This window comes from Phoca vitulina, unplaced genomic scaffold (assembly GCF_004348235.1).
Source record: "Phoca vitulina isolate PV1807 unplaced genomic scaffold, GSC_HSeal_1.0 scaffold8, whole genome shotgun sequence".
Classification (NCBI taxonomy): domain Eukaryota; kingdom Metazoa; phylum Chordata; class Mammalia; order Carnivora; family Phocidae; genus Phoca; species Phoca vitulina.
In genome coordinates this window covers 49,568,291-49,595,627 of record NW_022589711.1, presented here as the reverse complement: position 1 = coordinate 49,595,627, position 27,337 = coordinate 49,568,291, and the positions used below count along the sequence as shown (strand labels likewise).

Genomic DNA, 27,337 nt, shown 5'->3' with positions numbered 1-27,337 from the left:
CAGCTACATCTGCAGGTGGACAGCTTTGTCAGCTCTGTGGAAGGAAAAGAAGGGTAGGACCTTTCTCCCAAAGGAGGAAGAAGAAAAAAACGTTGGTGCATCCAACAGGTGTCCACGAGTTAGGCAGGAAATATAGGCGCGCGTGTGACTAAAGGCCTTCTGGAGAAATCGTCCCAGGAGCCACGGCATGTACCTGACTCTGAAAGAATGTGTGTGCATCAAGCAAATTCGATTTTCAGCCTCATCTGATAATGCTCCGTATCTGAACCACCTCGGCCAGGAAAAGCAACCACGGGCAGACGATGTGGTATTTAACCGGCTCTCAGAGGGGCGCCTGGTGGCTCAGTCATTGAGTGTCTGCCTTCGGCTCAGGTCATGATCCCAGGGTCCTGGGATCGAGCCCCGCATCTGGCTCCCTGCTCAGCAGGAAGCCTCCTTCTCCCTCTCCCACTCCCCTTGCTTGTGTTCCCTCTCTCACTGTGTCTCTCTGTCAAATAAATAAAATCTTTAAAAAAAAAAAAAAAAAAGGGCTCTCAGATGATCTTCTCGGTGGACAGTGACCAGGAGACATGGTATATTTTGGCACAACCGTGTCACGTATTTTCCGAACACTGACACACGGCATCCCTGCCAGCCACTGTCCCAGGCACTTGACAAATACTGACTTACTCAGTCCTCACAAACCACCCCCCCCCACGAGGAAGCGTCTGTTTACAGACCATGCCAGGACCCCATAAGATCAGGCAGCCAGCTCAAGGTCATGCCGTGCACCCCAGCCTGGGAGTGCGACCTGCCCACGAGCACTGCATCACCCTCGGCCCCATTCTGAGAGACAGGAAGGAAGTGACCCAGCTTCCCCCAGCCAGGAGGCTGGGCCCTTCCTCTTGGCCAGTGCTAGGAACCCTGCTCCCCAGAACCTCCTAGCAGACCCAGCTCGGAGGGCCGGGCCCTGAGAGCCATGACAGAAAACAGCTCTACTCCAGAACTCCATGCACAGAAAGCTCCAGTTGTTCAAAACCCCTGGAGATCAAGCCAGGCATACACCAGAGACATCTAGGGTTTCAGTTCATTTTTATTCCAATATAAAATTTAATTTTTAGGTGAACCAGTGTGTTCTCCAAGCAGCCATAGAGAAATCCACCCAAGGCTGTGATAAATGCCCCACGGCCATGAATTCCAACTGTCAGGAAGCTCCGGGCAGCAGAGGCCCTTAGAGCTAACAGATGTGAAAATGCACTGCCCACACTCGGCGCGAAACCCAGAAGGTACAGGCCCCCCTCCAGATTGGCGGGAAGAAGAAAAGGCAGCTCTTTGGTGCACCATGGTTTGGAAAAGACCGACAGAACTTCTACATCCCAGCTGGGAGCTGCTAATATCCATCTTGTGCTAGTTCTGTGGTCTGGGACGGCCAAGCCAGCCCATCAGCCAGAAGCAGTGACACAGCCACAGAAAATATCCTATTTTTCCTTCAAATGGAGATGGGGAGAAGACAAGCGAGGAGGGAAGGCCAGGGCGGGCATGTGGTCTGTGTGGCCACATCCTGGCCAGTCGCTGCTGTCAAGGATCTGCCAGGTGGCTCCCAATAAACTCAAACATTTCTTCCAGTTACTGGCTGTCTCAAAGCTTTCCTCTTCTGTCCCTTTCTTCTTCTCATAGCCCCAGACACACTGAGAACTGTGCTGATCCCGGTACCCCGAACAAGAGCATGAACCTCGCTGATCGTTACATTACACTTCTGAGCTGGGTGCACAGAGCGAGGCCACACTGAGTCTGCACAGTGTGTCCCTGCAGTGGACAAAGTCAGCCCTCAGGAGGCTGGGTGGGACACAGGGAAAGCTATGAATGGGGACCCTGGCTTCCCAGGTAAGAAATGTGTGTCTGCCCAGCCTTGCTCCAGAGAGGACTTCTTCCTGCCTCTTGGTGCCTGCACGGAAGAGGGAAGGCCTTCCACCCACAGTTCCTACTTCCTGACGTTCAGAAGTGAATGCCCGTCCTTGCTGGAAGGAGAAAGGGTGTGTACGAGGGAAGGGCTATTAGCCCACACAAGAGAGGACTCAAGGGAAATGAGAGTCTCTCTGCAAATCTGAGTATCTGATGGACCTTTGTGGGGAAGAGTTACATACACATGTTTCGTGTGGTCCCAGAGTACAAATGTGGGGAAAATGAGTAGGAACCACAGGGAAGCAGACTGTTTAAATTTGATATACAGAAAAACATTCCAATGAACTTGTCCAAAAATAAAATAATGGACTGCTTTGGAAGTAGCAAGTTCCGCACTGCAGGAGGTAATCAAGCTGAGACCTGGTAAGTCAGAGATGCTGTGGGGAAATTCAGGCTTGAGAAAAGATGCCCCCAGATGTCTCTCCTATCCCAAGATGCTGCAATTATTTTAATAGAATCTGTAACTGTCTGTTAAAGTTAGGAAAGACATTTCAATCCAACCTTCTCATTTTATAAAGGAGGAAACCAAGGCTGACCGAGAGAATGGGACCTGACTAAAGCCAGCCAGGTCTGCCTCTCCATGTCTGCATTGAACAAAACATTCAGCAGGATGAAGAACGCTTGTCCAGCATTTCGATGAGAGGACAGAGGCAAGTGCAGATGGTTCCCATTTCCAAGAGCTGACGACATACTCAGCATCTCCACAATCTCCTGGGGACCCCAGACTGGCTCTGAACCCAGGCCCCAGGCTCAGCACCAGGAGGCCAAGACTCTTGGGAAAGACACTAGAGTAGAAATAGGCTGCTTTTGCAATAAATAGAATGGGATTTCTGTAAGTTAAGGGGTAGGTACTGAAACTCATCAGACTCAAAGAAACCCACAGTATATCTTTCCCATCATCTTAGAGGGATGATGGGTGGCTGGATGGATGGAAGGCAGGCAGGAAGGCATTACTCTAACACTTCCAAAACCATGAGAGAAATTTTAACCCAAGTCAGGCTGCAGACCTATCAAAAAAAAAAAAAAAAAAAAAAAAAAGGCAGCCCGTGTCCTTTAATAACTAAAACCATTCCCTCTCTGGTGTCAAAGCTCTGAGGAGTCTGCCTGGACACAATTCACACTAAAACGCACACAACTGAGGTTCCCCAAAGATCAAAACCCCCAAGAAACAGTGTGAGAACAGACTCGTTCATGACACACTCAGCATCACCAGGGAGGGTCACTGAGCTGTGAGGAAAAAGTGATCAAACCGTTTTGCTGGAGGGCCCTGCACATGCTGGCGCAGAAATCCAGCCGTTGCCAAATGTGACTGTGGACTAGAAGGTGGGAGGCAGTCTATATGGGGTTCAAACACCGAGGCAGGAACTTGAATGCTCTTAAATGTCTTCATGCAAAGACTGGGATTGTCTTCAACATGGAAGTCTATTCAATGAATCCCCCAAAAAGGGGGTGGGGGACTCAGTGACCCAGGCTGTGAGGTGGCTAGGTATAAGGCTGCAGAACCTCTCCATCCTGGCTGTTTCATAGCTTGGGAACTATAAAGGCGGGGGCCAGGAGCCATCCCCGAGGATCTCAGGTGCTTAGAGGACAGGCAGGGCACTAGGGCCGGAGACCCGAGTCCTAGAAATGACCAAGTGACCCTGGGCAAATCTAACCTACCCAAGTTCAGTCTCTTCCGCAAAATGGGAATAACACTACCTGTCTTCCTCCGTTGCTGAGTTCGCACAAGGAGCAAATGTAAAACCAACTGGTAACAGTTGAGCACGGTTCAAGCCTAGGGGAATGCAGCACCGTTCTAACCAGTGGTAGGAGCGAAGGCGCTGCAGTGGGAAAGCTCATGGCCCACAGCCTGCAGGGCATGCCTGAGCTGCTTCAGTATCAGCCATTAGCATGTCCGTCAACGGTGTGGAGACTGCACATGTGGCCAAGAAAGGACCAAATGGAGGCCCAAGAAAGCAAATACCTTATTCTTTGCCTCTGGAATGGAAGTGGCATGGGATGGTAAGATTTTAATCACAAGAGTCTGGATCCAGAAGATCATTTCTCCAAATGAGAAAGGACCCTAGGGAGCGAGTGTCTAGAAGGAGGTGGTTAGACTTCAACTTGGTCAAGTCACGTGAGGCTGTCCATAAGCTGAGGCTCAGCTGCGGGCAGCCCTGGGTCATCACGCACAACGATCGCATGGCGCCGGGCCCGGGTGCTGCAGAGAAAGTGCTCTCACCGGCCGGCCTGGAGAAGCCGGGGCGCAGAAGGGGCCCTGAAGTGACGAGAGGAAGTGGAGAGAGAGAGAAAGTGGGGTGTGACACTTCCGGGGCATGCCGTGGAGTGACATGCAGGGACAGGCACATTACAAGGAGAAGCCTGAAATGCTTTAGGACTGGTGCTTCAAAAATCCTTGACCCCAGATCGGCATTCACGCCTTGCAGTTTGCAACCTACAAAGCACAGGTGGCTATACTCGCAGCTGGCTCCAATCTGGCCATTTTCCGCCCCTCTGCCATTGGGCTTTCCACGTGGGTCTTCTGCACCATGGAACAGAAAAGCAAAGTCATGTTTTTCGTCATGGCCAAGGGCACACACTGGCCCGTAAACCATGAAGAGGAAAGGGCCAGTGGCAGCTTCTTATAAGGCAGGATGTGGCCCTCTTCCTGCACAGAACACTCCCTTTCCAAGTCAGGACCATTCCTTCCGGCTTCTGAAGCTGGCCCCCCAAACACACACACACACACACACACACACACACACACACACACTCTCTCTCTCTCTCTCTCTCTCTCTAGCAACCTCTCTGTGTTCTGGGAACATTTTCCACTACTGACCGGCACCAAGGGAAGGTCTGGGTTGTGTAGGATAGGAAGAAAAGGGAGAGGGCAGATAACGCTCATGGAGCCCCTCTGTGCCTGCTGTGCAATGTGTCTAGGACAGGATTTCATTCCTATTTATTGAGCACCCACAAGGATTTGGGCCAGTGGTTCTCAAATAGGCAAAGAGAGGAGGCACAAACTCCAGCTTCAGAATCACCAGGCAAGGTTTTTCAAATGCATCTTTTCTGCCTGCAGTGTGACACTGAGTTACATATCTTAAATAGGCCACGAAGGGGGAGGCAGAAATCACTTTATAACCAATATGCTGGAGGCACCCCATTCCACAGATGAGCAAACTGAAGCTTTAAATATGTTATGCAAAGTAATAAGGCTAGGAAGCAGTGGAACCAGGAGTCCCCCCCACCTCTGACTTCAAGCTCGGACAATTTCCCAACATTCTAGTCTATCTCCAAAGTGCAATAAGAGCATATATATTTCCAGAAAAATACATGATTTGGCTTTATCCCTATGGCTACAGGTCAGTTCCCCCTACTTCCTCCTGACCCTTCATGCCATTATTTAAAAACAACCAAGACTTAAAATCCCAAGATGTTCTTAGAGAACCAGAGCTGGATGGTGGCTGGAGGAAGGGCTCCAGTTCAAGGCCCCCAGGCTGGACTTGTGGGGTTGGGAGGGAAAAGACAATGTTTTACTAGACAAAATATTAGACAAAAGCCCTGTCCCCAGAGAGCGCAGGACCCTGCGGAGGGAGACACACGTACCTAGGAAGCACCTGTCCTCTAAGTCATGACCTGCTATTCAGCTATTCAGAGCAGTCAGTGCTGAGGAGCGGGGGGTCCGGCTAGGACCAAGGAGGCCCTCAGGGGGCTTTCCAAAAATGGTGACCTGAAGGACAAGGAGGGCAAACAGAAGGGCAGGATGGAGGGAGAGCATACCCAAAGGCCACACGTGTGAGCAAGGCACCTACTAGCCTACTAGCATCGGGTAGGTGCTCAAAAAAGTTTGGGAGTGTGTGAAGTCACGGCAGTTAATCTGGGGACAGGGATGGGGTAGGCTGTCCGTTGGCTGCAGAACATATCGCTGAGAGTCATCCAAGAGACTGCCCATCATGAAATGAAACTGAAAGCCAAGTGGACAGTCTGGCTGAGGAGCTTCTGAGAGGCAGAAATGGTGTGGCACGAGGAGAGGGAAAGAGGACCCCCAGGGTCAGAGTGAGCCGCAAGGAGGGAGCAAGGTCTGGAGGTAGCTCTGAGGAAAGCAAGTGCGGCCACACTTTTATAGGGGCTTTTATAGGGTGTTGCGACCCTCAGCTGCAGGTGTGGCCAGCTCTCCAGGCCGTGTACTCTTGACAGCAGGGCCTGGGACTTGGCCACTGAGACGGGCCTCGAGCAGACCCTCAATAAGTGCCTGTGGAATTCTTCACGGCTGAGCTGTTAGTCACCAAGTTAGCCTGGATAAGCCCAGATGTGCTACGATGAGGGGACAAGGGCCACCTCCCCCAAAGGCACCCTGAACTGAGGCCCAGCTCACGTGGATGGCCTACGGTCTTCTCCATCTTGCTAATTCCAAGGCCGGGCCACAGGGGCAAATCCGCGGCAGGGCCTGAGTTTCCATTCCCCTCCCAGAGGTGGGCTGTGCCGCCTTCACCTACAGCCCCTGCTGATCTCTCCCGGACGGGGCCCCTGGCAGCTTCTGGAGATTCTGCTCCAGACGTACGGACAAGCCCATCGGGGAGGCACAGGTGACATTTGCTGAGCCCTACACTCTCCTCTGGGGAGGAGGGCCCTCCCTGCACAAGGTATGTTTAGGCCCTCTGGCCTTCCCCATCATGGGCCGACGGGGCGCAGCCCTGGTGAGGCTCTGACGCACGGCTAATACGCACTAAGGGCAGCTCTAGGGGATTTTTGAGACCAGCCAAAAATCAATGGTGAAAACAAAGCATTTACACTTTTTGAGAGGCTGTTGCCTCGCCTCCGCCTCTTTCCCTTGACTCCTTCTGCACGGAATTATGGCCAAATCCCAGGGATGAGCTCTCAAAAGTAGCAAATCAGTCTCTACACGGTGTTAGCTCCACCCCGCAGAGAAAGCCTAATCTGCCCCTTCAACACAGGGCCAAATTGCAGCTCGTGGGCTCACACGGACTACCAGGAGATGTGGGGCGCAGGCGTGGTAAGATGCATTTATAGACACAGGGTGCTTTTACTCTTCACCTTGAACGTCCAGGCAAAGGCCAAATGCCAGCCCAAGAATGATTCAACACCCTCTTCTTGGTTCTAGCAGGTGACAGGTCCAAATACATTGCCCACGTCAGCAGCATCTCTGACCCCAGGTGCCTCGGCCTTCGCGGCTGCCCTGCCCTGCACCACCCCCTACCCTCCTTTTCCCTCCATCCTTCCCTGCTCTACCAGCTTGAGTGCAGGGTGAGGACACGTCCTCAGGTGGTCCAGGACAGGGCTGGTTCAACTTGTCCTAGTGTAATTATCAATAGCCTCCCCTTTTCCACACTTGAAGTGTTATAGTTTAACGATTAATTTCGTGGTGAAATTAAACGTTCACCCCATCCATGCTGTACTTCCTCCCAGGACTATTTCTCATGATGTTTATCTTTACTTACTATAGTCAGGCAGATCTAGAAAATGGGACCTTAAGTGGTAGGGCCTAATGAAGACTGCACGCATCTTCCTTCCTACCCTCCTTCTCTCCTCTCCTTTCAATGGTATCCCCAATTTTGTTCCAGAAGGAATTTCTCTTAGCTAGCAAAGATGCCAAAATGCATCCTCTAAAGAGCCATGAGCTTGATACACGCATGCCACAAGTTTGGCTCTAAGTTTTCTACTAGGCAACTGAAGAAAAGGACATCTAACTAGTTGTATAGAAGGAGACACCAATTAATTGTCCAGGAGAAACACAAGTATTCGTGGCTTGAAGAGCAGGGAGAAGACTCTCCAGATGGGCCATCAAAGAGGCCACTCTGCATGTCATTAATGATGTCATACTACCATGCCGAAGCGGGCAGCAAGGTTTGGGGCTGGGGTCTCTGTGGGTCCGGCGTACCCTAGCTTGTTCACGAGGCAGCGCTGAACAGACAGTAGGTGAGATGAGGCAGTGAGCACACGGCAGCCACGTGGCTCCCAGGCCTCTCCTGTCCCTTCCCTCCTCCCTATCATTTCTCTCCCTCCCTTCCTCCCTCCCTCCAATCTCCCAAAAGCATCTTCAGACATGAGAGTAGTTTAAAGATGTTTTAATACACAGTACAGTTAAAGTAGTTGCCAATTCTGATAAATGGTTAAGTCTGGGGATCTTTTTATTTTCTTCCAAAATTGTATTTCTGGACAAGAATTATGCTTGGCCTTGACACTTTATTATTAGGTAAATCTGAGGCTAGTTAGAAAAACATTTGATGGAATTTTTTTCTAAAGATTTTATTTGAGAGAGAGAGAGCATGAGAGAGCATGAACGGTGGGAAGGGGCAGAGGGAGAAGCAGACTAGCCGCTGAGCAGGGAGCCCGACGTGGGACTCAGTCCCAGGACTCCTGAGATCATGATCTGAGCTGAAGGCAGACACTCAACCGACTGAGCCACCCAGGTGCCCCCATTTGATGGAATTTTAAATTACCAATCAAAATCAACTACTTCAAGTGATAGGAGAAAATACTTGAGAAAAACGAAGTTTAAACCCCTAAACTGTGGCCATCAGAATCCAAGGACCAGACAACCAAAGTCTTCAGAAGGTCCAGGCCAAACTGGTAGAAGCGTTTCATCAATTTTTGCCTCAGTGAACGTTTAAACCTGAAGTCTCAACCTGGCAGTTCTTGGGCTGGATCTGGTGCACCACTGTTTTGCTTGGCTAGCAGACTGTTTGCTTAATTGTCAATACTTAAAGATCAGAATCTTTCACCTTAACACAGATTTCTGGCTTCTCTTGGGAAAAAAAAAAAATCAGAAGACTTGGCAGCACTGGGCCCATACTCATGCAAAACAAATGAGAACACCAGAAACACCAGTCAAGATCCAGGACACAGATGGGGTTTCAATCAATTCTTTCCTTCCTTGTCTTTCACAATCCATTTCTAAATCTTCAAAAACTTGTATTACTTCCTGGAGGCATTTACCTGAAATTAAACTGTGATAGCCTGTATCCTGAGTTTCTGAATCACAGATGGCCTCTTCTTGTGTCCGTTACAATATGCTACGCTCACTGGATGATCCCCTTTTGAGAGCCTACCCAATACCCTCTCATTTTACAATTTTATATAAAACCAGCACTCACTTCCATATGGTCTTGAATATGATCTGACGTGAAGACCGGAGAGTGGGGCTCCTCTGGTCTGGTCTGTGCAGGTGACTGATGGGCACCTGGATGTGCAGCTAATCACAGGCAACCCAGATATTGCATTTGGTCCACAAATCCCTCCCCAGGTTCTGGCTGGCCATCTCAGTCTCCCGGGGACTCAGAGGCCTCAAAGACAGTCTCTACTCTGTTTATACAAAAGTATATTGCTTGCTCATCTGTAGGATGCCTTTGACCTTGGACAGCAGCTGAAAGAATGTGAGGTGAGGAGAGTGGTGGCCTGAATGACCAAGATTACACCACAATCTACCTAAACCCTGATGACATCTTAGCAGGAAGGAACAAGCAGAAAAAATGGAGATGCTTCTCTTCTGCTCTGGTTCTTCTAAAAAATGATTCATCGTTATGTCCTTACCTTCCTTAGACACTGTTTCCCAGACTCCCTGAAAGCTGAATACCAATGAACTACAGTTACATGAAGAACATGAAAATCTCGTTTGCTCCCAAGCCAAGTAGAATGCTAGAATTCTATTGCCTTCTTTACATTTCCAAATTCATGAGTCTTGGATCAAACAAGATAAAATGGTCCTAGAGTCAGGGAAAGGGTTTCCCTTGCTTCTACCCTGTGCAGGTAGTAGGCTTCATTTTATTAAGGGTGGCAGTGTTTCCTTACAGGGAACCAAGTGGAGCCAGAGAAGCAGTCAAATGCACTGGTACCTCATACCACCAGACTGACAGTAATGAGGCCCCATGAGCATCTCTGGGACTTCACATTTCTGGAAGCCCATCAGGACTGGCAGCCTCATAATGAGTGCTCATCGACAGCAGCAAGGACATAGCAAATGTTCGCGCAAATGATTCTACAGAAAGCAATTCTGGTTCCTAAAAAGCTTCCTCTTTTACAAGTAATGACAGAAAATTCTTGAGGACAGAGACACGGGAAGGCTGGGTCCCTGGAGCAAAGTGTTCCTATGGGCAGCTCCTTGATATTGGGGGTCAGTTCTGCCACCTGTAAGCAGATCCTAGGGGTTCTCTATGATCAACAGTAAACGGCTCATTTAAAGAAGTCACCCAATGCAGGAGGAGGAGGTAAGGTGTTCATTTCAAACCCAAGTCCAGTTTGAAAGCTTGCTATTTCTGCAGTGGCTAATTCTGCAGCTATCCTGGAGGCAGAGGGCCTGGAGGCTGAATATCCATTTCACTTAGGTCAGAAAGGCAGCTGAACTGTGTGCCTGCAGTAGCCAGGGGGCCATCCTGTAATTCCCCTCACCTGGAGCCAGCCTTACCTAACTGTCCTTTCCATACACTGCCTGTCACAGAAAGTCCCGCTTTATATACGCCACTGTGATTCAACTATGTTCTTTTGCTTCCCGCCCCAGGAAGATGCTTATAGATGAGTCTTTTTTTGCTGCCTGATTGCAAATGAGGATCTCTCAATGAGAGATTTCTTTGGCAGAAGAAACAAGTTCTAGTAATGCAAACAAGGACAGTCCTCCCAGCCCATTATCCTTTGCTGGGCCTCAGTTAGGAGCACCTGCCCGGGCCCACCTCCCAGTGGAATGATGTGGGGAGGTGGTCCCATCAATTAGTCTGCAAGCTTCTCAAGGGCAGGGTCTAGTTTCTCTCTACTGCTTAGCCAGACCCTCAGCAAAAGCCTACTGAGTGAGTTTTCTAGTTGTGCACAGAGCTAGGTCCATCCTAGGAGCCTCCTAGAGGCTGTGCCCGCACAGCAATCCCACAACCCCTTCCAAAAAGCCTTTCAGAAGAAAAGACAGAGGGCGCCTGGGTGGCTCAGTTGGTTAAGCAACTGCCTTCAGCTCAGGTCATGATCCTGGAGTCCCGGGATTGAGTCCAGTAGCGGGCTCCCTGCTCAGCGGGGAGTCTGCTTCTCTCTCTGAAACGCCCCCCTCTCATGCTCTCTCTCTCTCAAATAAGTACATAAAATCTTTAAAAAAAAAAAAAAAAAAAAGGAAGAAGAAAGACAGAAACGTCACACACACACAGCTTGGAATTCTGAAGGCAGAATATTAAGCTGAGAAGGATGTACGCCACACTGTGACATGCACGGTTCCCGCAGGAAAGCATCTTTGCGGCTCGTCGGGGGAAAACCTCTAAGTAACAGCACTGACTTGCCATTGGGGCCTTCACTGAATCTTACCTGCCCCACCTCCTTCACACTGTAATCGCTCTGAAAGCAGGGACATGTCTTCTACCTCATAATTCCTCCAAGTACCTAATCTTGTAGTTCACGCACCCGGTGAGCCCAATGAAAATCGAGAATAACGATGTTTCCCGTGGACTGTCTTTAAAAAGAAAAATGTGGAAGCAGTTTGTGTAAGAACAGCAGTGGTAGGACTGTGGACCCTTACCTAACAGCCGGCCAACACACTGCTGCGGAGGCAGGCTCTATCTGACTAAACCGGTGCTCCTTCGTGTATTCAGCAGGCATCTACTGTGTGCCTGGTGCTCGGTCCACACACCCTGAAGAGAACATGCAATCTGGTCCCCCCCTGTCTGCTCATTCATTTCCTCATTCATTCTTTCACAAAACATCTGCGTCGGGTACCCCGCGATGGGTCTCATCGCCCCATCACTGTGAGCCCCAGCACTGCTAACCTGCAGGAAGACAAAACACCTGACCTGAGTTTTGTCTGCAGAGCAGGGAAGCCCCGCCCATGTTCAACCAGGACCCCATCTGAGCCAGAGCAGCCAGTCTTCGGCAGCCTCTCCATGGCCCATGGCCCTCAGCAGGCGCTGGATGTCCACAGCTCGCCCAGGGGGCACAGCCGGCGGATGGGCAACAATTCTGTTAATAATCATGTTACATTACAGACCGCAATTCCACTGCAGGGCTTCCATATACATCTTTTCCCTTTTAAAACACATTTTCCAGGGGCGCCTGGGTGGCTCAGTTGGTTAAGCGGCTGCTTTCGGCTCAGGTCATGATCCCAGGGTCCTGGGATCGAGCCCCACATCGGGCTCCCTGCTTTGCGGGAAGCCCGCTTCTCCCTCTCCCTCTGCCTGCCTCTCTGCCTACTTGTTCTATCTCTCTGTCAAATAAATAAATAAAATCTTTAAAAATAAATAAATAAATAAAATAAAACACATTTTCCCAATGGTGTGATTAAAAACTGACTGCCTCATAGTAGGTATTTTTAAGTCTACCACCTGGCAGGTATTTCCCTCCCCATCCCCCCTTTTTTTTAAAGATTTTATTTATTTATTTGACAGAGACACAGCGAGAGAGGGAACACAAGCAGGGGGAATGGGAGTGGGAGAAGCAGGCTTTCCGCCGAGCAGGGAGCCCGATGTGGGGCTTGATCCCAGGTCCCTGGGACTATGACCTGAGCCGAAGGCAGATGCTTAAGGACTGAGCCACCCAGGTGCCCCTCCCTCCGTTTGTATTAGGAATTCTGTAGGGCCTCCATCACAGCCTCCAGATCACGGGGGCTATGCAAAACAGGCCGGCCTTCCGCAGCCCAGGGAGTGAAGAAATACTCAGCTTCTTTCTCAGTCACTACTGTAAAAGGTGGCAGCCTTTTTTCTCTGTTACTCAGATTTAACTCTAATAGAAACTGACAGGTTCAATCTTGGTTAATTTAAAAAAAAAAACCATGAGAACAAGAGCCAAGAAATTCATTTTCGGGTGTCAGAGGGAAAAAAGAAAAGCTACTACCTGAAATGATGGTGGTGGTAGGGCTCTCTTATAAAGCAGAGCTTCATGCCCAGTGAACAGTGGACCTGAATTTATATCAGCGTAAACCTTTCCAGACGTGACTGTTAGAGTAACATCCTGACATGAGACCATCAGGAGAGAGATGGAAAACGCTGGTTGGCTAGATATTAGAGCCGTGTCTGTCCATTTTCCTCCCTCATACAAATTGATTTCAGACCAGGGAACTTGAAGACAAAATGACACTATGAATTCACACAACCCTCCTCAGCTCCTGACCCGGCAACAGCAGATAGGATGCTTTTTAAAAAAAATAATAGATTAAAAATGACACTTGCAGATGCAATGGTATACTGAGGGATTTGCTTCAAAATAACAGAGATGGCAGAGAATGGGGGAGATGAGAGGCTGCGGATAGAGATGAAACCAGACCAGCTGAGGGCTGCTAATCATTGAAGCTCCACGAACACTGTAACATCGAAGCATCCAGCAGACTACATGATTCTGTCTGCTTTTGTATATGTTAAAAGTTTTCCTAAGTAAAAATAATAATAATAATTCTATTGGGAGACTAGCAATGCTTAATATAGAAATACTGAGTTAGGTATAAGGATAGCCAAGATATACTGGTAAGTGAACAAAAAAAAGAGGCAGAAGGGTATATAAAGTATGAGTCCATTTATACACAGACACACACAGGTAAATTTGTAGAAAATTTCTGGAAAAATAACAATCTTCATATACTTCTTAGATTTTTAATGAAAATACATTACTTTTATATAATGATTTTTTTTTTTTTTAATTCAAGGAGTGCAGCAGGGGAAAGGAGATAGGAGGGTTAAAAAATGAGATGAACATCTCCATGGAGCAGAACCAGAACACAAACCTCGTTGGTGATCAGGGCTAGAACCACAGGCTGGAGTCCAGAAGCAGGTGGTGTGGCCAGCAGCTCACCCTCTGCAGGGCACTGAAATACCCCGGTGGGAGGGGGCGGGGGGGGGCCACCAGGATCACAGTGGGAACGGGGACTGGGGTGCCTGCCCCCCTTCCTCCCTGCTCTGCTCCAACCACGCTGTCATCTTCTATGTGCATAGCTCCCCCCTCTGAGCTCTTGGTTTCCCCCGAGGCATACTAGAAGTTCCCTCCTTTATTATGGACTTGTTGATTTCTCCTTGTAACACTGTCTGTTTCTGTTTTGCAAATAGCCTATATTGCTTAGGGCATACAGTAAAAAGATAAAAACCTGCCTGCACAGATATGAAATCCGTGGTACCGATTTCCTCAGGGGACGGAGGGCAGGAGGGGCACACAGCACCAACACCCCAGCTGCAAGTGCAGGAAATAAAGTATCAGCCTTTTTGTCTTCCATAAAGGAAGGATGGCTTATGTGGCAGGGAATTCCTCAAACACAGGCAGGGAGTTCAGATGCTGAGAAGCCAAAATATTAGCACTAATATTTTGCTAAGTTAATCAGTTGTTCCAATTTTACATATAAGGAAACCGAAGCTCAGAAGTTAAGGGACTTCCCTTGGGTCACAGAAGTAGTTAAGTGGCGGAGCTGGGACTGGATAAAACTCCCACTAGGGAGTGCTACCCTCTGCCAGGCACTACACACACACTGATTTAATCCTCCAATCAACTCCACCACATATACTACTCTGCGGGGCTATAATCTCCATTTCTCAGCTAAAGGAACTCAAGCTCAGAGAGGTCAAGAGACTTGCCCAGGGTCACACAGCTATGAGTGGCACGGGTGGGGTCATTTCACATCCTCCTCTCCTACCTCTGTGCTAAATCCTCACTTCCTCCCCAGCTCCCCTGAGAGCCCTTCACCAGTCCTAGGAATGGGAGAAGGCAGCCTGCAGATAAGCTGGACATTTCCACTCCAAGCATCTGGAAAGAGGCTAGGCTGGCACAAATGCTATCAATAAAAACCACGTGACCTAGAAAGGTGAAAGAGTAGACACTATTAAAATACTTAACACAAAAGCAAATTCCTGGCTTGTGGTGTGTTATCAGCAGCTGACAGGATTAGCCTGCTGCTTCCACCTCATGGTGGGTTTGGGCTCAAACCAGCACACAGCTGGCCTGTGGAGCCAACAGAGAATGAACCGGAAGCCTGTGGACCCCACCAACAAAGCTCCCATTCAGCAGCTCCTCAGGTGGCCAGCTCCAAGACAGAAAGACCATAACCAAAGGCTGTGATCCCAGCTCCTCAACACACACACACACACACACACACACACACACACTCTCACACACACTCTCTCTCACACACACACAAACATATTCTCTGTCTCTCACACAGACACACATTCTCTATCTTATACATTCTCACACAAGCCTTCTGTCTCTCTCTCACATACACACACGCATTCTCTCTCTCACACACACATTCTCTATCATACACACACTCTCTGTCTCACACACACACATATTCTCTGTCCCTGTCTCTCTCACAAACACATTATCATACACATTCTCTCTCACACAGACATTCTGTCTCTCACACACACACACTCTGTCTCACACACACACACACACACACACATTCTGTCTCTCTCTCACACATATACACATTCTCTATCATACACATTCTCTCTCACACACACATTGTGTCTCTCATACACACTCATTCCAGGCTCAGCAGGAACCCTGTGGCCCAAAGCTAAGCCACTGCCAGACCTCCTACCTTCCCCAAAGGACCCAAATCACAAGCAGGACTCTAACTCCTGCAGAGTGGTAACCCCAGGCCTGGTGCCTCACAGAAACTTTGAGAGCTGCCTCCTACCATCCCCTCACTCGCTCACCCTGTTTTCCTGACAAGTTCCCACTTCATAAGGCTTTGTTCCTGCCCACCCGAGGACTTTGTAGAAAAGCCAGATCACTCCCTTCTGTTAAAAAGAGGTTTTAATTCTTGGGTAGGGGTAGAGCTACCAGATTTAGCAAACAAAAAACAGGGCACCCAGTTAACTTAAATTTCATATAAACAGCAAATAATTGTTTTGTATAGGTATGTCCCCACGCAATATTTGGAGCATACACACACAAAACAATTATTTGTTGTTTTTCTGAAATCCAACTTAAGTGAGTGTTGTGTATTTCAACTGGTAACCCTGTATGGTTGGGGTGGGTAGAGTAGAGGTATCTAGTAGAACAAATCATATTGAAAGAAAACACAAAAAAGAGTTGTGAGGATTAAGGGAGGAAAGTGAGCAAGTGCCCTTTACCGAGCATCTCTTTCACACCGGAAGCTTTCATGCACGTTGTTCATTTGAGTTTTCCAGTAATTCTGTGCTTCAGATATATTTATCCCCACTTATAGATTAAAAAACAAGACAAAACAAAACAGAAGGTCAGAGAATCAAGTGACTTGCAAAACATCATACGGGTAATTCCTGAAAGGCAGGACTACAATCCATAGCTTCTGAGTACAACCCGAATGCAATTTCTTCTGCATGAAGCTGCTCTGCCTGCTGATACACATCTATAATGTTATAGGCTGTACATAAAGAGGGCCCAACCGTTTTCTTTGCTTTTCCAATACATTCACGAGGAAGCAAATTCAAAATGGTCTAACTATGGTCCTGGACTAACACATATGTGTAAAATAAAGTTGTCTATTTACAGAGACCATTCTGCTTATAGAGAAAGCACTAGATCCTTCTCTCCTTTTGGTCATGTACCCCAATTAAACACATCATCTATGAGGACCTACCTGTCCAGGGGTCTAGTTCCTTGACAAAGAGGCAGAGAAAGGGTCAAGACAGGACCGTTCCACCCAAAATGACCATGGCTCCCCAATTTTCAGATGAGAAAGGTCACAGGACATTTGACTCAACAGAATCCTAACAGGGACACTAGAGAAAAAGGTACCTCTATCACTATCCTAGCATCCCACAATCCATTATTTCCCAGAAAGCACAGTGGGTTTAGTGTACGTTTGGGGTGGGGGGTGGAATTATGGCGGGGAGAATTGTAAAAAACAAACAAAAAAAAACCAAAAAAGGATATTTGTCAAATGAAGAGTGAGAAATACTTTTCCCTCCACCCTCCTCCAAGCTCCTAACGTTCTTCGTGGCACACAATAGAGTTGAAACAACCATAAAAATGACTTAGTATGTGCCCTTTTGAAGTACAGTAACTGTCAGGCAAGGGACTATAAAAATAACACAGTTGAGAAGATTCAAGTTTATTTCTGCTTAGTGAATTTCCAGATCAAAATGCGCTTGATTAATCAGTCAAGTTTTGCTTTTGTGCTGTTGTTTTGTTTCTAAATTTTCCTTTTCATAGATGCTAGCAGATTTTGCTTATGATAAAAACCTTGCCCACCTCACACTCCACCACTTAGGGAGTGAGACCATGTGGTTGTGGGAACTCGCACTGGTTCCTTGTTCCTGGCGGAGGGCGCAGGAAGTGACTGCCCAGGAGTGGGCAGACGCTGGCCTGGGGATGCCCCACCAGCGGTGATGGCCAGGTTCAAGGCGATGGGGCTGGGGCTGCCTGCTCATGCGAAGGGCCCGGCTCTGGCCGTCCTTGTGTGGCTGCTGCTTACTCGCTACCCTTCCATTGCCCCGCTTCTCCTCCTACCCCCTTCCCACAAACACACCCAGGCGCAGGCTCCAAAGGCGCAGACAACCAACAGTTTTTCTTTTGGGCCACTGGAGTCTCCAGTTTTCCAGCGGAAGACAGCAAAAAACCCCACACTCCATTCCCCCTCTGACCCAGCCAGCACCAAACCATTCCCAGCCCCAGCACGAGGCTGCGAATATTCAGAGGCAATTACCCAGAGCCAGTAGGGCGCACATTCATGCAGGGCCGTCATTTGCAGACTTAATTATTAGAGGCTTTATAAACATTTCAGCTTGGGAGGGGAAAGGGGGAGCACATACAGGGTTTTCGTTTCTGATGGTGAGTGTGCAAGCCCTACAAACAGGCCAGGTTGGGACTCTGCCGGTGGCCGCACAGGCCTCATTTTTCTCATTGCACAGAATGATCATTACAGACTCTGAAGGTGAGAAAAATTCAATTTCACCTTGGGTCTAAAATCTTCCAGAGATTTCTTTTGAGAAGTCTAGATAATTAAATTGGTTTACGTTTCACTGTTAATAAAATCCTAGATGTACAAAAACATAAATTCTGGCGGATACTATTTAAATGGGATCACGTTTCCATTTTTATTACATAAGAAGACTCCAGAGCAGGGCTTGAAGGCACCACTGCTCCGATTGCATTTAATCATGAGCCTGCGAGCAGCCTGGGGACCCTGGCCCTTAGGGAGCAGTGAGGGGCCCCGCCGCAGACCAGCGGTCTCAGGACAGAGGAAAGACAATAAGGAGACGGTGAGGGTTAGGAGACTGGGAGCACAGTGCCGGGGCAGGGGGAGGGAGGTCCTGCAGCACACCGGCTCCCATTCTCAGATGGAGGAACCAGGCCCCAAGCATAGGGACTAGCATGTAGGACTTTGGACTCTCAGTCCAGTGCTCCTTCTATTGCCTCTAGGTGTTAAATCGAGATCTGCCTTGTATAAAAGTGAGGGAATGAGACGAGGAGGCTGCTCTGAGTTGAAGTGGCAAGTGTTGACCCAAACCCTCCGCTCCTGTTCCCCCCCCCCCCCCCGCTCCTGTTCCCCCGCAGAGTGCGAGACTCTGCTGTGTGACTGGGGGACAGGCTGGGAGAGGAGGACGTCAGGGCAAACAGCCCACAAGGCCCAGGAGTTATCAGCCCATTCAGAGGCCTCGCAGGAATTTCCTGTTATGTGATCTGCGTCTTGCAAATAGTCACAAGCAAGCAAGCTGTCACTCTTCCCCGCTCTTTTAGGGGAAACGCGGGCGCTTGGGTCACTAGCAGCCTGTGCCCCGCAGCTTTCCAAAGACGACCTGGCTCCAAGGATGTCCACAGGGAGCCAGCGGGAGGGTCTGCTGGGACGACAAAGAGCAGGCCAGCCCCGGGGACGGTGAAATCCCAGCTCTAGGCAGCTCGGTTCTGGGTGAGCTCTGGTACTACCCGGAGGAGGATCAGTCAGCAACATGGAACCCTCTGGACCCAGAACCATGGCTCTAGTTTTTAACAAAAACTTGTAGGTGCCTCTGCTCTTCCTTTCCTTTGTTTCCACCATAAGACATACAGTCCACACACGAGAGTGCACACAAGCGTGTGCACGGCCCCCCAGGGAGAGGGCTAACAACACACTGAGGTACTCCGGGGGCACTCTGCACCCAGGTCATCGTCCCCACCAGGCCCCCACCGCTCCAGAGAGAACACTGGGCCAGCTTGGGGGATCATCTTTGCCTTGGTTTTCCTCATAATCTTTGCCACATGGTGTGCATCCCCCCAGATTGCAGTTCACTCTGCACAGCAGTGCCTGTGGCTACTACCGCTTGCTCATTTTTGGTTTTGTATAGTACTCAGTTGGATGAATATATGTCATTTGTCCCTTCTGCTATCTATGGACATTTAAGTCATTCTCAGTTTCTGGCTACTGCATACAACGCTGCAGGGAACATTCTTGGACATGTCTCCTGGTTCTCAGATGCTGGGGTTTCTCTACGACGCACACTTGACAATGAAGTGCGTGGCATCACGCAGAATGTGGTCTTCACGGCGATGAGGTAACCCCAACCAGTGCCCCAAAGCTGTGCTGCCCTCCCCTCCTTACGAGACACTGATAAACCCGTTCTGCTTACACAGAGGAGGGGTCACTGGAGACTCAGAGGCCAAGAAAGCCTAGTTCATCGTCAGACAAGGCAATTAAAGCTATATCCTGATACCTCCTCTGTAGGGCAAAGCCCAAGACTTTAAAATTCTGAGCTTAACCAGAACCAACCAACCAAAACAGCTCGGCTTTCTGCGAGAAAAATGTTACAAACTCCCCAAAAAGAATGAGGCAGCATCTACAGCTTCAGGGCAGACCCACCCGCCCACACTATTAACCATATGCAATAAGCACAAATGTGTCTCTAAGAGATTTAAGTGCAGATCAAGAGATTTAAGAGTGTCTACCGATAAAGCAGGACAGGGGAAGGAGAGGAGGGATGGAGGGGGTCCTGCACGCCACTTCCCCTAGGGCTGCCGCATACCGGTACACTGGCTGCATCTCTCTCGCTATACCAATGACGGCGTCTGGCAGGAAACTGTCGAACTCCTCAAACAATTCCCGGATGTTGGTCTTGTACTTCAGGTCTAGGTCCAGCTGAATTATCCGCAGGATCTCTGGAGGAAAGAGAAAGAACACGATAAGACACAGACACACATCCTGGGAGGCTCAGCCACGGACAGAAAATGAGTGGGGGGTGCAGAAACAGGTATCAGATCATTCTTGAGGTCACCGAATGATGCAAAGTTATCGCTGGAAACAAAGGCCCTTCATCCACCAGCAACCCACTCTGCACCAAAGTCTTCATAAACAACCGCCCCACCTGTCCTTCCACTCACAGGCATGCATCGTGTTTAGAACGAGGTGACCATATGCTCTACTTCAGGCCCACTGTCCTGGCGTAATTTTCAACAGCACACCACTTCATTCTCAAAAGGAACCAGTTTGGACGACATGTTATGCGGACACCCTACTGAAAATCAAAGCATACCGGTGTTTCTCCGTGGGGCACAGGTGGTAAATGAGCCACAGGAGAGAGGGCTGGAGACCCGCCCTTAACAGTACGTTCTCAAACCCCGATGTGTGTCGAGTTCGGATGCCGCCAGAACAGCTGAAAGACCTCGGACACTGTTAGGTTTTTATTCCACTATCTGAGAGACAAAGTGAGCTATAATTAGACAAACCGAGTCTCACAATTACCTGGCACATAAGTGCTGGTTGCTTCCGTTGCCTCCAGACGACTCAGGGCGAGGAGGGAGGAGGCAGGGGGGAGGCCCCGGCTCTGTTCTCTCCTCCTCTGCACCACCACCCCCCGCCCCAAGCCTGAGTCAGCTCCTGTGTGGCAGAGGCAGCAGGGGACCAGACCCAGCTGTCCAGGCCCCTGCCCCGCCCCCCACCAGGACTGACACACAGGTGACTGAAACCAAGAAGGGAGGAACTAAGTGCATGACATGGGAGGGGCTGCAGGGGCTCCAAGGAGGGGGTGCTCGGGGGTCAAATGATGCGGGAGAGAAAGTGCTCCGCACTAAGGAGGAGGCCCGAGGTGGGAAGCGGGACATGCAAGTGCAAGTTCCAGCTTTGCTGCTGCTTAACACTGTGACCCTGGGAAAACGACTTCTCTAAACCTTAGCTGTCCCACTTGTTAAAGTGGGGGTGATACAATGGGGCCCCATGAGCCTGTGATGCCGGGAAGATGAGGGGACAGATGGGAAACACCTTGTATTCAGGCTGCAGAGCACTGCAGGAATCTAGGGTTTGGAGAGCAGGGAATTCACTGACCCCTGAGGCAGTCAAGGGAGACTTCATGAAGGAGGGAGACGTGGGCTGGGTCTTGACATCTGGGCAGGGGTGGCCAGCTGAGGCACAGCAACACCCACCGACGCCCAACATCAGGCTCTCCCCGGGGCGCGACGGCTGTCTGAGGACAGGCTGTCCGGGGAAGCCCTCTGAAGACAGGGCCCCTATCTTTGGCATCTTGGCCTCCACCCACTCATACTGCAGGCCTCGGCGGTCAGCAAACACTCAGGAACGGTTGTGGAATTCAACAGGCATTCTCTAAATTCGTTTATGAAGAAATCACAGCTTATGATTCCAGAAAAACTGATTCACCTGTTCTTGTTCTCTTTTCCTTGTGGCATAGAAAAAGAACATTAGTTGACGTCCAACATGAGTATTTTGAAAAAAAAATTAGTTACGCTAGGTGAGAACCCAGCAGCTCAGGCCAGAGGAAAGTGAGGGGGCACCAGAGCCGGCTGCTCTGGCCCTGTGGGAAGGGGGTGCAGGAAAACAGGCTCACCCAGCCCTGTGGACATGGCTGTCGCCTGGCTTCACACTGCCCACCCCCACACACCAATGAGTAAAACTGCTGCTCGCCCTCCTGCACTAAGAACAGCAATGCCAACCATCCCAACTGAGAAGCCAGGAAAGGTAATGACTTGGGAGTCTGGGGGTCAGGAAGCCGTTGTGGTGACTTCCCTGTCTCCCAGAAAGCTGCCCTCCCCCAGGAGTGGAGAGTAGGGACAGGCCACAGGGCAGAGCCTCAGGGCACCTGATGCTCTCAGAAGTGGCCCTGGGGAACAGAGAGAAGGAACCCGATGTGACCTCAGAGAAGAGCACCGTGTCCCAGGAGAGAATGTCTAGGAGTGAGAGTTGTAGCCATCAAGTCACGGTGGGGAGGCCCCATAGCACAGCCCCCCCCCCCAGCCATTTTTCTTTTCTTTCTGGCCACCTCCTGTGCCCCAAGGTCCCACATCCAGGGTCTCAGGTGGCTCCTTCACATAGTAGAGCAGAGTACTAATGAGACAGGGACAGGAGGGCATCATCATCATCCCAAGGAGAGAAAGCACATCATCACAGGTTCTGTCGACGAAGGGGATGGAGGGGGACAAAGGCGTTTGGCCAAAAGATGGGGAGGCCTCGAGGATGTATGGTGGTACTTCTGTGGTATTGACAGGGCTATGGAAGAAGAGGAAATGTCATCCTCAGGGGGTATTTCAATGACACCAACGACAGCCACAGGGAAGCACCCTTTCTGTGACTGGTTTTTAAGTACCCAACATTGCATAGGCACAGGCTTATTTCTCCTAACCACCCAAGAGGTTGAGTTATTCCTATGTTCCGATGAAGAAACAGGTTTAGAAAAGTTCAAAACTATAGCCCGAGGTCCTACAACAAATAAGTGCTAGAGCTGGGATCCGAACCTTGGTCAGTTCACGTGAAAGCCCAGCACGCCCTTTCCAGCAGACCCTGATTCTCCTCTGATCAGAGAGGAGCTCCTGGGAGGTAGGTCTGGCACCCCTGCCACCCGCACGGGGGCCCACAGAAGTGCCAAGGGCCTTGACAGACAAAAAGCAGAGCAACAAGCTGGCCAGATGTGGAATTTAAGGGAAGTCCTCTACAGGCAAGCAGTTTCACTATAGCTAAGGAAACTCCCAGTGGTGGGGAGGACAGTCAGTCAGCCGGGCGCCTTTCTAGAAAGCCTACCATGTGTGCTGTGTGTACTCTGTGTACTCCCTGGGCTTTCAAGGTCACATACATCCAACCTACTCTACGAGGAACAGCCCGAATGCCTCCTTCCCTGCCCCACCTGCACAGGCCCTGGTCAAGGTCATGGGCACTGACACCTGTGTACTGGCCTCACCACCTTGGCCAAAGAGAGTGCTTCTTGAGGGCGGGAATGGGCCGGGAGGGCAGAGCTCAGAGACAGCAGTGGTCTCCTGAACAGACCCAGCTCCTTCATTTGGGCAGAGCCCTGGCCTTGTCTTAAAAAGCCCATCAATAAATCTGAGCACCTTCCCTGCTCTCTAGGAACTGTCTGGGAGTGAACCTGGAAAAGGTCACATGCAGCCCTAAGACACAGTAATTCGAGATGCTTTTATAGTTTTAAAACTCCTCGTTCATAAAGTACCTTATTTTACTAAAAGGTGCTGATACTTCTTTCAAGAGGGACCTCACCGAATGAGGTGAACTGGCTAGGAAGGAACGGACTGCTTCACACCAACATGAAAGGACTGGCCCAGTTACTACCTTTCAGGCTGAGGCTGGAGGACACTCCCTTCTATTCTGAGAGCTGACAGCCCTCCATGCAACCTGTGGTGTCGGGCGGGCATCCGTCCAGATGGTTATTCTTTATGTAATTATGAAGTAAGACGCCAAGTTGCAAATGTCACTGCTGGAAAGAGAAAGATGCTTACCAGGAAGGCTGGAATTGATTAGGGTAAGATTCTCTTAAAGGGCCCTGTTCCTCTGGCCCCTGGTCCCTGCTGTTGTCCCCTCTCTGTGGGAACTACATGACAGGGGTGGGGGCATTATGCTGAAAGGCTCTTCTGAGGATGAGGTAAGATTGGTACATGGCAGTGACAGCCACAGTGATGGCCCACAGGGGATGCTGGTTGGAGGACAGCTGTAATGACAGCACTTAGGACCACTGAGCTTTAAGGAATCAATGAGTAAGAGAATTGACTCCAAAGCAAAGAGATGAAATCTATAAAGCATGGGGAAGAATGTCTCAGAAAAAGGACTAGGCATCTATAAAACTCAAAACAATGGCCAGCATCCAGGCTGGTTGAATGTCTATCATGTCAGAATCCCGTGAGAAAATGATAAAAAAAAAAACAAAGAGGACAGAATAATCTAGGATAACAGAGCTGAAGGAAGAGCCAATCTACCCATTATACAGATGGGGAAACTAAGGACCAAAGAAGGAGTGGGGCTTGTCAGAGGTCACACTGGTGAGCTAAGTGGCAAAGCTGATCCCAGAACTCAGGTCTTCTGATTGCCTAGCTAATGCTCTCATGTCAGTCGGCGCCCCCCTTCCACTACCCACTCCCAATATGGGCCATAAACTCCTCAAGAGCCCGAAACATTGTGGCCAAAATAATACGGCCCAAAGGGCTGCGCACAAGACTTGCCAGGCACCCAATACAACTAGCTCATGGAGGATCTGCATATCACACCATGAAAACGAAACCTGAAGATGAACAGCAGTAGCGAAAGAAAGACGAGATCTCCGTGATCCACATACTGGATAGCCAGCTTTTGGGAAATTGCTCTCCATATTCTCCCATTAACATCAGGCAGGGATGTTAGAAAACAAATAAAACCAACAAATCTTTACATTTCTCTAGGAACACACCTTGAGCTGTACTACATTCAAAGGCAGGCAGGAGCCAGACTTCACAGCCAGGAGCCTCCCATGGAGACACAAGCTCAGTGCCTGGTGTGAGGACGACAACAACCAGTAGTAAAACACGGTCCCCCTTCAGCCCCCCAACCACCACCCAGCCATCTTCTCTTCTAGCTGGACCTGTTCATTCCTGGAAACGTGGTGCTGCAACGTCCAATTAGCTGGATGAGGGGCCTTCCAACCAGCCCCTCAAGCTTACAAATCTTGCCATGTATGTGTTTAATCACAAAAACAAGAAGCGAAGTGTGTCATTTTCTCAGGTAGAAGGAAGCTTGCCCATGTATTAGGAAGAGTCAGGGTATTTGAGGGATGCTGCTGGGCATCATCCTCCGATGAGCGCAGTGCTGGCCCTGGCTGGCCAGGCTCCTCGGGAGATGACAGAACACACAGGGGCTCCCAGCAGCGTCACCTCACGGGTCAGCACTCAGAGCTTTAAACACTGCTTCCCATGCAGGACAGTAGCTTGGCTGAGCCAGGCCATTTCAGGAAATGGAAGAATTGTTGCATCCTGGGTACAGGAGGTGGTTTGGGGGTGGACTGATAAATGTCTGACCATAAGACGGGAGCCACTGATGTATGTCAACCCAAAGTGGGAAAAGATGCTAAGGATCTAGGTCTGAGAACTATTTCCTCTTGAACTTCAACTCCAGGGGGTAAAGGAAAAAATGTGGTACCATCTTCATGAGAGGCCACATCTGCTCACCTCACCCTGTCATGCTCTGGTTTCAGGCTAACAAAATGGTGACACTTGTTGAAAAGGAAAGACAAGACTACAAGTGCTGGCTAAAGATGCAGCTTTCAGGACCTACAGACCCCATTATCATCTATCACCACCCTGGCCCTGGACAGCACTGAGGAAGTTCCTGACTGTCCAGGTGAGTGTTCTCGGGGTTCAGGAGGCCCAGCTCGGATGCTGCTGCCTGAGGCCCCAAGCACCAGCCTGGCTGGGCCCTGGGGGTCATTCCTCTGTACCAGTGCATCGCAGAAGGCAACATGCACGGCCTCAGAACCAGCTGGGAACTTCCCAAGTCAACATTCCCCTGTGGAAAGGCTCGAGACAGCTCATCATCAGCCTCCAATTAAACCAGTCACAAGGCATGTCATCTGACCATGGATGGAATTACAATCCAGAGTGAGTAATTAATGATCGCCAAAAACAAACAAAAGGGGGAAAGAAGCTTCCTCTCCTCTCCCCTCCTTTCTCCTACCCCAGGAACCATTCCTGGGGGACGCATCTTCACACGCACAAAAAACATGCAACAAAAGAGACCAGGACATTAGGAAAAGACAGACATGCTTGGGTAAGCCCTGGGCCTACCATCCTGGACAACAAACGGGCCTTCTCTGAGGAGCAGGTCAATCATGCAAGCGCCTTCCTTCCCTCTGTGTCTTGAAAGAGAGTCACAGAGCTTCCCAGAGATAAATATTTATAATACATCAAAGGGCTTTCAGCTCAGAACACCAGGCCTAGCTTTCCATTAACCAGGACAGCGTTCAGGGAGAAGGGGACACTGTGACAACCTGGGCTCTGTGAGGTGTCAGAAGGCTGAGACTCTGGAAGCAGCTGCTCGGGAAGGAAGCTTGATTTCTCACCGTCCGCCTGGAAATACTGTAGCAATCAGCCTCTGCGGCTTCATTGTTGTCGGGCAGGACTTCTGGCTTGCAGGAGCCGAAGGGCAACCGGAAGGGGTAGAGACCTGCTCTAACAGGAGGAGGCCCATGGCCCAGGAGAAGCTGTTTTGAGGCCTGAGGGACAGGCCCAGTCCTGATGCGCCACGCCAGCCACCCTGGACTGGCTTCTCCTGCTGCGGGGTCTCGGGCTGTCACATGGTAGACCCGCCACCACAATGCACCGACCCCAGCTGTATCCCTGAGGGCGTCTGCACTTGGGATGGGTTGTGGTGGTTCTCCTATCCAACCGAGAACTTGGGTCACTTCCCAGCTGGGCTTTTCCCTGTGCCCCCAAAGCCCCCTTCTCCACTGCCTGCACCATGTAAGGCCCGGCTGCAGGAAGCTGGCTAACTAGGAGGGAAGCTGCCACCAAGGAACACGGTGGAACACGCCAAGGGTCCGAGGCCTTGGGCACCGACTCCTGGGGCTCCTCCAGCCTGGTCAGCCAAAGGGTCCCTCCCTAGGAGCAGAGAGAGGGCGTCTGTGTGCCAGGCCCAAGACGGGGGCTTTCCACTTGCTGACTCGGCTCATGAACTTGCACTACACTTCTGTCGAGTGGGCGTTAGTACTTCCTGTGTTCAGATGAGAAACCCAAGGCTCAGAGAGTTTGGGCAACTTGTCTAAGGCAACATAGCGAGGAAACGTCAGAGTTGAGATCACAGACTTCCTCACTGGATAGTGTGTTTGATCCATCACACACAGGTTTCGGAGAAAAGCCTTCAGACATCCCCGAGTCCCTTTTAAAGTCCCCCTATCTTTAAACACAAGAAATGCTGTCACATCAAGGGTGAAAACATCAGACAGCTCTAGGCCACCCTGGCGTGGTGACTGGGACTTTTGTGGGCAGAGAAGGGGCTCCCACTTCCCACAACCACCCCCCTCAAAACCCCTACCCTCAGTGAGCTGGAAAACTCCTGGGGTTCCCTTTCATTGAGCGGAGACCAATGGAAAAATTTCAGGAAAAAGGGGTTTCATGCCACAAAAGTTGAACGGAAGTTTTCAATGACCATAGTCGATCTGTATAACATATTATATTCAGGTAAGCATCCAAATACTCCGAGATTGGCATGATTATTTCTGCGTGACAAATGAGGAGATGAGGAAGTATGGTAATCAAGATCACACGGCTGGGAAGCGGCGGAGCTGGGTCTCACATC

The 27,337-nt window shown here is 50.0% G+C and overlaps 1 protein-coding gene across 1 annotated transcript in view; it reads right to left on the bottom strand.

The window, feature by feature from the left end:
* Window positions 1-27,337, bottom strand: part of XXYLT1 (xyloside xylosyltransferase 1) — a 159,751-nt gene that overhangs the window by 49,264 nt on the left and 83,150 nt on the right. The window contains exon 3 of the mRNA XM_032406880.1: window positions 19,809-19,941. Within this exon, the coding sequence (XP_032262771.1) occupies window positions 19,809-19,941 (133 nt within the window). The remainder of the gene's footprint in view (window positions 1-19,808; window positions 19,942-27,337) is intronic.